Source organism: Epinephelus moara, chromosome 13, assembly GCF_006386435.1.
Source record: "Epinephelus moara isolate mb chromosome 13, YSFRI_EMoa_1.0, whole genome shotgun sequence".
In the NCBI taxonomy this organism is placed as follows: domain Eukaryota; kingdom Metazoa; phylum Chordata; class Actinopteri; order Perciformes; family Serranidae; genus Epinephelus; species Epinephelus moara.
The window spans coordinates 1,738,602-1,751,260 of NC_065518.1; the positions used below are offsets into that span (position 1 = coordinate 1,738,602).

Below are 12,659 nucleotides of genomic sequence, written 5' to 3' on the forward strand. Positions count from 1 at the left end.
GCCCCAGTTTCATGCAGATCGACATACGGTGCATGAGATATGCCCATTCAAAGTTTGACATTTCAATGGGTTGCTATAGCGCCCCCCTTTGGCCAATTGATGTAATATTGCTTCATTGGCATCCTCCCATGACCCTCTACCACTGTGCCACATTTCACATGGATTGACTAAGTCAGTGAGGAGAAAAACGTGGAACACACACACAGAGTTTTCGTCATTATATAGTCAGATGCGTCAGCAGCGCTTTATAAACAATAACAATAACATTAACATTAACATTAACATGGCAATAACAATCATTTACTGTCCCTGTTACATGGCGGCTGATCTTGTCCTGTGCTCAGAGGTTAAGGAGCTTCTAGACCTCATTGTTTTCCCAAATTTGCAGACATTTCGGCCGCTGTTCGCATTCTTTGAGTTAGCTGCTAACTGCTATCAGCTACTTTTTAAATCTCTCGACACATAACACGTTGCTAAAATGTCACACCTGTGCTGCCATTTATCCCGGCCTGCTGGCTGTCCCGTTTATACAGACATCGTTTCAGTGCTGTTCCTCCCTCTGTTCCTGGCTCTGAGGTGAGACTCTGCCCCCCCCTATTCTGAAATTGTACCATATCTACAGAACGGTGAGGCAGAGTAACAGCACGTTATTACTGCCTTGAACAGGAAGTGTAAAAGAGGCTGTTGATTCTTATGCTAAGCTAGGCTAACCCTGTCCTGAGATTAATGTTGATGTGCTCATCTCACTATCAGAAAGAAAGCCTACACGTATATGTTCCCAAATCTTAAACTATACTTCTAGGTTAAGTGTAATGTGTCTTTTTTTAAATGGAAATTAAATCATGTGTTTTGATTAACTTTTAAAACTCGTAGCATAACAACAGTTATCTGTGTTTAGAGTCACATTTTGAAGCACGCTGTGTTGTGATGATTCTTTGCCTTTGATTTCAGATAACAACGAGTCAGAGAATAAACCAGGATGGAAGAGCCTCCTGTTCGACTACCAGAACATCAGCGACAGCTACTCAACCCTCACTACAGAAAACAACGACCTGAGGAGAGACGATGAACTCCTGAAGGAGCACAGCGCCTGGCTGCACCAACAGACCGCACTCCTCAACAGGACTTCAGCCGGTCTGATGTCTGTTAACCTTGCTCTGAGTTTAGAAAGCACCGAGTTGACGGAGCAAATCGTCAATCTAACTTCTGCGAACCAACAACTCACACACGAACACGAGCGTCTGGTCCGGTACACGTCTGAGCAGGAGGAAGAGAAGCTGAACATGTCTCAGACTATCAAACATCTGGTCGACTCCAACGCTCAGCGAGAGGAGGAGAGACGAGAGATCAACAGCCTCCTGAGGGATGAGCTGGGTCAACTGAAGGAAAGGAATCAACAACTTCTGGAAATCAACGACGAGTATCAAGCAGAAGTTAAAAATCTGAGTGAGAGGATCGGAGCTTTGCTGGACAAGGACCGCGAGTGGGCGTCAGAACAAAACACGCAGCTGCAGCAGAGATTAACAGAGCTTCAGGAGCAAAACATGAACCTGAGCAGGATGTTGATGAAAGAGAGACAGGAAGCAGCAGAGCGAGAGGATGAGACGGAGCGAATGGTGGCAGACATGCAGTCGATAAAGGAGGCCTACAGCTACCTGGACCTCTACTGCCCTGTGGTTAACCACAAGACCAAAGGTACATATTCGGTTATGTCTGATGTTAATGGTGGCTTTGATTAGATTAACCCACAGTGTGAAGACACACTGGTTACTTCAAGTTCAACTTTATAAGGCTGGTGTTATTATATTACTCTCACTGTCAACAAATCAAAGATCAAAAGATGTAACCTGGGGTCCTGCCTCCACTAGGGGTCGCCTTTTAGTCGTTGGAGAGGGCAGGCTTCAATAATATGCTCCATGGTTTGCTCCTCTCCACAAGCTCACAGTGGGCTCAGGCTGCTCCCCCATCTGTGAAGGCTGGCCAAGCAGGGACCTTGACCAGTCCTTAATCTGTGTCTCCTTTGTGGTCTCATAAATGGTAAATCCACCAAATTCAGTGACCCATATTATATTTTCAGGGATCCCCGGTGCTGAAAAGAATCCTAACTATAGTAAGTTCAGATTAGTATTGAAGATGTATGTATTGCAACATCGATATATATTTTATTGCAATACTCCGAATATGGCGACATGTTTAAAATCACAATAATATTGCGTCGTGACTTGCGTATCGTGGGGCCTGTGGTGATTCCCACCATCAATGTTACTGGGTTCTGATATAGCAAAGACTGGTAACTGTAGAGAAACTGTCCCTTTCTTTTTTCCACAGAGAGGATGTGCAGAACGTGTCACGACGGCTGGACACTGTTTGAGAGGAAGTGCTACTACTTCTCCTCTCGTATGCTCACCTGGAGCTCCAGCAGAGCCTGGTGTCAGACACAGGGGGGCGACCTGCTCGTCATTAACAGTGAACCTGAACAGGTAGAGGACACAAAGAAGAGACTGTGAGACAGCTGCAGACAGAGAGACAGAGATTCCAGGAGTGATGTAATGTAAATCATGTTTGCTCTGTTTCAGAGTTTTGTTTTGGAGAGCAGCCGGACTCTGGAGTCGAGCAGCAGCAGCAGCCGGCTGTGGATCGGTCTGACAGACGCACAGGAGGAGGGTGAATGGAGCTGGGTGGACGGCAGCCCAGTCTCTTCAGATTTACAGTAAGACAAATGCAGGGACACTGTGACAACACTACTGGTTTACCCACTGTTTCAACAACAACTCACTCTGACATGACAGGGCTTTGGGCTTTGAAATAGAAAGTGACACTTTTAATCACCACAAGGCTCAAGAAAACATTTCTCTGCAGTATTTAATGTAACTACAGAGATTAACTGTGTAGCTGAAATGACTGGACATGTCCATACAACCTACCAACAGATTATCTTTATCTTTGGAAAATAGCAATTCTACAAATTCCCTGTCGAACCAATATGTTGTAAAAACATTATTTTCCACTATAAGATTAAATATTTTGTCATTATTCGTGTTGCATTAAAGGAATGCTTCACGCCCCAATGATAGTCTGTATATCAGTTACCCACTCCGTGTTACGTTGAATTCATGACGAAAACTTTTCTCAGATGCCTCCACGGTGAACGGAAAATCCAAAAGCTGAGAATATTCTTGATGAATTAAAGTCAAGAGCGACCGCGTTGAACAAGAGCAAAACTATATCAAATCATTTGTTTACAAATTATTTTTAAAAATCTGTAACATAGTTTTAAACTGTAATAATTATTATTATTAATAATAATAATAACTTTTTAAATAAATTTTTGAATCTATTAATTTTTTGCAATTTGTGGGACATTTCTTACAAAGTTGCTCATTGCCTTTTTTCCCGTGTTGTTGAAAGAAGTTGCAGCAGTTTGCTCAGGGTTCAGAGCTTTAAATACTTTCGGAAACAGCACAAAGCCCAATATCACAAATCACAATTTGTTAATTGATTAGTTTCTTCTGGCTACATCGATAAATACAACTGTGTATCATCCGCATAACAATGGAAATTTACAGAGTGATTTCTAATGATGTTACCTAAAGGAAGCATATATAGAGTAAATAGGATTGGTCTGAGCACAGAACCTTGCGGAACTCCAAAACAAACTTTAGTACGTAAGGATGATTCATTATGAACGTGAACAAACTGAAAACGATCAGATAAATAAGATTTAAACCAGCTTAGTGCAGAACCTTTTAGGCCAATTAAGTGTTCCAGTCTCTGTAGCAGAATTTGATGGTCAATAGTGTGAAACGCTGCAAGGAGCTAAACTCTCACACAACTCGTCAGGATAATAGAAGTCTCATTTATGCAGTCGTATGCTCAGTACTTCCCAGACAGACAGACCTTTAGGACGGTGAACTGAAGGGAAAGTGAAACCTTCTCTCTCTTCAAAGCCAGACTGCATTGACAAAAGCAGTGATTTTACCTCGCTGAACACTGGAGCTGTTGGTCTACCACTGCCTCGATCAGTTAGTTTGTGTTACTGTGACTTTGGTGAATCCTAAATAATCTTTTAAAACACCAGAAGTCACAAAATAAGATGCTCTGTCACTGGACGAGGATGTTTTGTTTCAGCGACACTGTGAAATAAGATTATCTAACGCTGCTCTTCCTGCAGGTTCTGGCTGAACAGACCTGGACTGGGGACTGAGCCTGATGACTGGAAGCTGGACGACCCTCTGGGTGAAGACTGTGGACACATAGACACCAGCGAAAACACACTCGAGTCCTGGATGGATGGTTCCTGTAATAAACCTTACAGATGGATCTGTGAAAAGAATGTTTAGATCGTCCGGAAACATTTTTATATTGTAAATACAGTTATGTGACGTTATTATTTTCTATATCGTCGAAAAACACGTATCTCCACTTTTGACGATTCTGACTTTCTACGTGCTTTGATGGACACTTCTGACAGCCAATGGAGATAGGTGTTGAATAGATGATGTAATAGACGTCTTTCCATTGGTCATTTGGATATCCAACGCTAATGGTTGCTAAGGAATATTATGGACACTCCATGCACTGTAGAAATTCAAAATCGTCAAAAGTGGAGATACGTGTTTTTCATCGGACAGCGACGATATGTGGGCATCTATAGGACTATAGCTGTGATGTATACAATTAATGCTATGTATTAAATTCTCAGTGGTGATCGTGCACATGTTTGTTTACAAAATAAAACAATATTTAGTCTTCAGAGTTTAAATTTTCATTGTTCTAGGAGGAAACAAAGACTGTATCTACCAAGCAATTTGGCCGGTCTTACCCTTTTATTTTCATAAGGTATACATTTCACTAATAGCTACAACAGACTGCATTTTCTGTCTTTGAGTGCACACAACATAAAGTTGTAACATTTATTTTCAACCCAGTCTCACTCAGAAGTCGTCGAATACTGGCACTTGGTCAGTGACATCCAACGTCAGACACCTACGAAAAACGCCGTCCTTTCGTGTTGGCATGATACACGGCCGGTTGCCTTTATTCTGTAACAGCACCCAGTGGCATCAGGGGGAAAAGCGGCTGGACAACAACATAAGTTAAGGGGGCGGAAGTCGGGGTCGGGCTGGCGGGTTCAACAACCACCGTCTTTCATCTGGGAGGTTGGTGTTTGCTTCCCGTATGAATGTAAACCCAAATCCCTTTTTGTTTTCCTAAACCCAGTAATGTGTGTATATTGTTAAGACATAGTGCTTTTATTTTGAAAGAGACTGTATGCAAACTGTACATTTCCTGTGAAAACAGTAGTGTATTTTGAAGTTGACACGGCGTCCCAGAACGTCAACAACCAACACACCCAGGGTACCTTGGACGTCATATGTGGACGTGGAGAGTCCATGACCAAACGTCAAACCAAACCAAATTTCAGATCTGCAAATACTTTTTAAACGACATATTTTGCTGTTAAGAGGTAAGTACAGGCACACAGCTGTCTGTGGATGCATAGTAAAAGGTGGGGTATGTTTTCCATCCAGTACTTTTTAGATCTGTGATGGTGAGAAGCCTCATCATATTTACACATTTGTCCCCTACAACAGTGGTTCTCAATTTTTTTTACACCATGTACGACCTCAAATAATATTCCACTCTTCAAGAACCAAGATAATATCTGGAGTTAAGATACAGTAGTGTCGGCCCTGTTCAGCTACGACGACTTCACATAGGAGGCGGGTTAATTTTTAATCGGACGATTATTCATTGTTGATTATTGTCCACCACAGGCACTCTGTACAAAGGGAAAGCACTTAAACTGTTACTTACACTATTCCTCAAAACGCTCACACACCCCAAGGACCAGCCCTACATCAGATCTATCTGCTGCTATGGTTCATGTTTCAAACTGGCTACAATGTTCATGGTTACATCTTAATGTATCAAAAACCGTCTACATGTTGTTGTTTTATTCAAAAAAAGGAAATAATGACATATTACCTGATGTGTTTGTAAACGGGAACAAGCTTGAAGTGGTACGTGAATTCAGCAACAAGTAAAGAGAGCTGTGAACCAAACCAAATTCAACCTGTTTAACTTCAGATACATAAGAAACAACCTGACTACCGAATCAGCAAAACTATATTTCAGTGCTATGGTAAAGCCACATTTAACTTATTGCATAACAACCTGGGCACTGGCATGCAAGACCACGCTTAAATCAGCTGAAGTTGTGTATAAACAGGCAATCAAAATTTTAGACAAAAAACCCAAAGCATACCACCATTGCAACATTTTGAAAAAATATGGTCTTCTGAGTTGGGGAAACACAATAAAACATGCAGATGGTGTCTTGGTGTACAAAATTCTCCATGGTCTGGCGCTGCCTCCGTTACATGAATTTATTAAAAGGAACCCTATGAGGTCAATGAAAGCCGGCTCTAGAGGGGATTGTCAAGTCCCGCTCAGGAAAAGTGTTTTCGGACAGACGGTGTTTTCATATCGAGCGACCCAGACATGGAACACCATACCAAATACTATGCGGGATTCGCCATCTCTTGCCTCATTCATTAGACATTTCAAAACACAGCTACTAGAGAATCAAATTTGCACTCATGCATCTTGAGAATTTTATTTTATTTATTATTATTATTTTAATGCATTCTCTTATTATTGTTCTGTGTATCTGTGCAACTGGTTTGTTGGGGTACCATATTTGTATGTGCAAGTGTGTCAAGTGCTGTAGGTGACATTGTGCAATATGAACTGGCACTTAGCAAATTAGCACAAACTGCACTATGCACTTTACTGCGTTAGGGCATGTGCAATAAACCGGGGTGTCTGCAATACACACTCAGCACTTTGGCACTCTCCACTTTAACTAGCACACCTGCACTTTGTAATCAGATTGAAATTTCTATGGTCGCCCCGCCCGTCTCTTCACCTGTTGTGTGCTTTGTGGTTTACTTATGTTGTCCTTATGTTGTTCTTCTCTGTGTATTTTATTTTCTTTTGTTGGCATTGTTGATTTTGTGTGTTTGACACCAGCTTGCCAATGGGACTGGAGATGGAAATTAGCCACCTGGCTATAATCTCATGCATTTACATGTAAATGTCCATTCATGCATTTTTTTAAAAACCAAATAAATCTCAAATCTCAGGTGCTGTGGAGACATCACTGGTGCTGATGAAAAAGCCAATAACATATGCACTCAGTTCACCGTCTTCCATTTTAGTTTCAACAAGGCTGCTGGAAATATTTTCCTCCTGATGTGCGCTTCTCTCCCTGAAAGATTTCGACTGGAGCCACATTTGCAGTGTTTTTAAAAACTTAATTTAACCTCTGCTAACCATCCTGCCAGCACAGTTAAGCCTGTTACATGCATGTATGCACATGCTACATCCATGTACCTGGAAAGGCAAATCTGATTTTAAATTACATTTTGGGGACCTCATAGTTGAAGTATTTCCATTCAAGATGCTTTAGTATTTGGTTAGCATTATATATATATATATATATATATATATATATACATTATTTCATTACATTTTTTGTAAATATTTTATTTTGTTTTTTCAGTGCACCACTAGAGGAAGCTCGATTACCAACAGTGCTAGACTTAACATAGTCTGAGGACCAGTGCCCTAAAAAAAAAATAATTATAATAATAATAATAATAATAATAAACAAAAAAGTGTCTTGAGCTTAGTTACATGTTAATTCTTTAATTGAAAATCTGTAACATAAGAGTTAATGTCAACATGATAACAACACAAACACGTTAACGTTAAGCAGGTATAATGTTCACCATAATGTTTAGACAGTTAGCATGTTAGCATTTTTTAATTTGAAGTACACACAAAGCACGGCTGAGGATGAAGGGAATGTTGTTTTGCTGGTATTTGATCTTAACCCAAAGTATAGGGCTAATTAGGCTAGTAAAACATTAAGACATCATCAAAGTCATCCTGAGGGGATCATGAATGTCTATCCAACGTTTACGGCAATCCAACCAATAGTTGTCGAGTCATTGCACTTGAAACCACAAATGTGAACCTCACAGTGACACATGGGGAAAAGTTAGTGGATCACCAAAGGCACTGAGATTCATTGTCAGGGGAAATCTGAGAAATATCATTGCAGAAGTTAACATTTATCCTCTGGACACCATGAATATCTGCACCAATTTAAAGGGATAGTGCACCCAAAAATGAAAATTCAGCCATTATCTACTCACCCATATGCCGAGGGAGGCTCAGGTGAAGTTTTAGAGTCCTCACATCACTTGCAGAGATCCAAGGGGAGAGGAGGTAGCAACACAACTCCACCTAATGGAGGCTGACAGCGCCCCAGATTCAAACGTCCAAAAACACATAATTGAAACCACAAAATATCTCCATACTGCTCGTCCGTAGTGATCCAAGTGTCCTGAAGCCCCGACATAAAAAGTTGTTTGGAAAAACCTCATTTGAACTCTGTTTTTAGCCTCATTGTAGCCTGTAGATGTTTTTCCAAACAACTTTTTATGTCGGGGCTTCAGGACACTTGGATTTGTGGTTTCATTTATGTGTTTTTGGACGTTTGAATCTGGGGCGCCGTCAGCCTCCATTAGGTGGAGTTGTGTTGCTACCTCCTCTCCCCTTGGATCTCTGCAAGTGATGTGAGGACTGAAGCGTAGTGCTCGCTCTCCGGTTCGCCCTGGTTATAACCGTTAGCTCTGTCAGCACTGTTGCCGTTGTTTAGCGCTGTTTATGGAGTTAGCAGAGTTAGCTGCTAGCTGTTTAGCCACCTCCATGTTGAGAACCGCGTCCAGCCAAGTCAAATGATCTGAATTTTGCATATGGCCGCTTTAATAACGATTCATCAGATAGTTGTTGAGACACTCAAAATCAAAATGTTAATGGATTACCAAAAAGTGTAGAATATTGGGAACATGATTGTCTTAGCAAAATGTTGTGGCAACACATTCAATAGTCGTTGAGTAATTTCAGTCTGGACCAAAGTGGTGGACCAACTGACTGACAGGCCAACACTGCCCTTCCTAGAGCAACGGCATTAGTATGGCTAAGAATATAGAACATCACCAGTCCAGTTCTCCTTCATTTAAATGAGCGTTAATCTGATGTGAGGAGTCAGTTACTACTCCTGCTTGGCTTTTCTTTTCCTGCACAGTCGAATGCAAAGGAATTGTATTGATCCAACTACAATGGCTGTCAGCATCAACAAGACCGCTGTCAAAAAGCAAAGAACATCCACAGAATGGTAGGTGTACCAGGGCATCTTATAAGACTCAGTGCGTAAATGTGAAGCTCCTTTGTGCCTCATAACAAATTCAACCCAGTAAAGAGCCGTTTCTAGAGGATGCATCGGTTTATCCCGATGGAGAGCAGAGAGACGCTTCATGTTGTTCCTGTACGAGGGATTGTGAAGAACTTCTTGTATCGCTTCAAGAAAGTTTTCACGAGTCAGTTTGGTCGCATCCACCACCTTAGCGGCTCCACGCGCCTCCACTCTCAAAATGTTCTCAAACTGGTCAAACAGAAGGGGTATGCCTATGATCGGCACGCCATGGTAGATGGACTCGTAGATCCCGTTGGTGCCACCATGGGCTACAAAGGCTTTGATCTTCGGGTGACCCAAGAGGTCGTTCTGGGGCATCCATTTCACCAGTAGGGTGTTGCTCCCCAGATTGCTGGGGTGCTCACCAGCGTGCCTCCATATGACCTTCTGAGGAATTTGAGCAAAGGCAGCAGCAATTTCTGAAGTAATTTCTATAGGTAAGCGTTCGACCAGAGTACCAAGAGACATCAGGATGAATCCATGCTCTCCTGAACTTCGTACAAACTCCTCTAGCTCTGATGATAAAGGCTGTGAAGGTTTACACTGAAAGCCACCAATGTAGACAATGTTTGGCATGGTGGGTCTGGGGAATTCAAAGACAAAGTCCACCCTCATGAGCCAGATGTCTGCCCCTTGTAAAAGGTGATAAAAGTTCACATCTGGACCAAAGTACCTGTCTACCAGTGTATCATAGTGAGGGCTTACTATAAATTTGTCGATGCAGACATTGAGTAAATAGTACAATGTGTTCTTGACTCGTTCGCCAAAGGTCATCTTATCTGGCACAGCATGTCCTGAAGCTGGAACATAAGACAGTGGACATGGAGCCACCACAAAATGCCCTTCTCCACTGGTGATCCATCTCACGTTAAAAACAGTCGGCAACTTAAGTTCATGAGCCACCAGAACTCCAACGGGCAACCCCGGGTCCAGAAGAACCATGTCAAACTGAGTGTCCCGAATACTCTGCAATAGAGTCTTGTTCTCAAATATTTCTACCCCCACCAGGCTGGCCTGGTGGTGGATGTTCGACAGCGACCCGAGCATTTCCCAGTAGAACTTCATAAAGCCGATAAGAGACAGCCCCTCTTTTTGAATGGCCAGCATCTTGACCAGGAAGGTTACAAAGAAGTCCTGCTCCTCTATGCTGATGGCTTCTGGTAAGGTGATGGTGATGGAGCGGTAGTGTGGTGCGCTTTCTTTGACGTACCAGCTTGTGGCTGTGCGGACCACAGTGATCTCATGGCCCCTGCTGTGGAGGCTCTGGATCAGCAGGTTCATGTTGACCCAGTGGCTGCCGTCCACCGGGAACACCAGAATCTTTCCGCCCTGGACGCTTGGGCTTGTCAGGAGGGACACACTCACCACCACAAGCAGAACGGAAACACCTGGGATGCTCCCCATCGATTAACCCTGAAGGGAAAGGACAAACATTCAAGTTTCGTGTGAGCAACTGTAAAATTCATAAGTCTTTATGTCACGTTTGATGTGCTAATAATCTCTATTGAATTCCATCAACTGACAAACTTATTCAACCAGCTGGGAATCACAACCAGCCACAAACAACACTGACATGAACACAGTACTGTAGCTTCTATCGAGGGCACTGAGGTCATGTCTAACACATTCTCACTCCGACCTCGTCACATACTGACGTTTACGTTTACATACAGTCTCTTTCAAAATAAAAGCACTACGTCAGTGATACAGTGGGGGATTCTGAGTCACCTTCTTTTTCACAGAACGAAACATGGTCAGTATTCCCTCAGATATCGTGATGTACAGATCTGGAACACCAACGTTCATGTTGTCAAGAGCCCTTCGAAATTATCATTACATTTATTCATGATGTCTAATTATTTCTTGACTTATATATAAATATATATTTTTTCTTTTCTCACTGCACTGTGTTCCATGTATCTCTCTTTTATTTTTCACTGACTACTCAGTGTTTCCTGTTGTCATTTCTCTTTGGTTGTACTTTTCTGTATAACGTTAGTTTAGTTCTTGTGTCTACTTTTCTCCCTAATTTTGTTACTGTCTGTGTAGCATACCCTCCGAAAGATGGTAAGAGACTCGACTGATGGTTTTAACATTTATTGCTGTTCCACAAAACCAGCTCCATAAACCAACGTGAGAACTGACAAAACAAAGAAAACAAAGCAATCACATTTCTGTTTCCACTTCTGTCCATAATAAATGGTAAATGATCACAGTACTTTCTCAGACAACTCAACATTATACCAAGCAATACACCGCCAATTCCCCAAACAGGTGGGCAAAAGAGTTAGCATACTTTTTGACACAAATCATCAAGTAAGAAAATAATCACCACAGGCACAACACACACCAACCTTATGCCTCCTCGGGGGGTTGCCAAAATACACTCAGCCTTCGACGTTTTTATCATTAAGTTGCCGTTGCCGTTTTATTTTCCTTTGTTTACCTTGAACTTTTATCGTTTTACCATTCATTCCGTAGTCAAGTGGCTTTTTTTTTGTTCGGCAGTACAACACAGGAAGGAAGGAGGAAGTAATGGTCTTCAAAATAAAATCTCACTGTTTAAAAACGGAACCATTATCTCCAAAACGGGCAAAAATATACATATAAAAATGAATGAAATTACATCTTCTTAATAGCAACACAAATCATGGAATTTATATTTTAAAGAAATCATGTCAAAAAATGCATCTAAAGCAGATATTTGTTTTTTCAAAATTGACCTGCAAACAATGCAAGCTGCCCTCTGGTGGACAAAACGAGAAACAGCAAGCACAAAAACAAAATGGGTTTGCCACAGTCTGTTTTTCTCCTTAAGTTGAGGGGAGGACTGTTTGTATAAGCCTGTGGCTTCTTGACCTCTCCTGACACACTTATCTTTTTCTTTTTTACTATTTGGATTGTATGCAGTTTTATGCGTGCAAATAAAATAAATAAATAATAATAATAATAACTAAAATAAACTAACTAAAACTAAAATTTTGGCTAAAACCCTGCATGGACACACTGTCATTACCATTACAGTAGGTTTCCACAATTCATTTTTATTAAAAAAAATCAAAACAAAAAAACACTTCATCTACTTTAAAATGTATTTAATTGTAGTTAGTTCTGCTAGTGCTTACAGCCAGTCTGGACAGCCTGCTGCTATCACCCATGTTTTTGTAGGCTACCTTTTAACCCCAACATCTGAGATGGTTTCATCTGCAAATTCAGAGACCTGCAGTGAAGATTTAGATCAAACCAGAGGGAAATGGCTACATGGACGCCCACAGAGCCTGAATTTAAAAAAAAAAGGGTAACACTACATAATACGGCCCGCGACTTAGAG

The 12,659-nt window shown here is 41.5% G+C and overlaps 3 protein-coding genes across 3 annotated transcripts in view; 2 read left to right on the forward strand and 1 right to left on the reverse strand.

Moving 5' to 3' along the window:
• The window catches only part of LOC126399454 (CD209 antigen-like), a 9,972-nt gene extending 5,268 nt beyond the window's left edge, over positions 1 to 4,704 (forward strand). Inside the window, exons 4-7 of the mRNA XM_050059445.1 lie at positions 952 to 1,695; positions 2,329 to 2,480; positions 2,577 to 2,710; positions 4,172 to 4,704. Of these exons, the coding sequence (XP_049915402.1) occupies positions 952 to 1,695; positions 2,329 to 2,480; positions 2,577 to 2,710; positions 4,172 to 4,340 (1,199 nt within the window). The 3' untranslated portion in view covers positions 4,341 to 4,704. The remainder of the gene's footprint in view (positions 1 to 951; positions 1,696 to 2,328; positions 2,481 to 2,576; positions 2,711 to 4,171) is intronic.
• The window catches only part of plaub (plasminogen activator, urokinase b), a 396,726-nt gene that overhangs the window by 209,342 nt on the left and 174,725 nt on the right, over positions 1 to 12,659 (forward strand). The gene's annotated exons all lie outside the window — the stretch shown is intronic.
• Positions 8,652 to 12,659, reverse strand: part of LOC126399442 (UDP-glucuronosyltransferase 1-2-like) — a 5,054-nt gene continuing 1,046 nt past the window's right edge. The window contains exon 2 of the mRNA XM_050059407.1: positions 8,652 to 10,741. Within this exon, the coding sequence (XP_049915364.1) occupies positions 9,128 to 10,732 (1,605 nt within the window). The 5' untranslated portion in view covers positions 10,733 to 10,741 and the 3' untranslated portion in view covers positions 8,652 to 9,127. The remainder of the gene's footprint in view (positions 10,742 to 12,659) is intronic.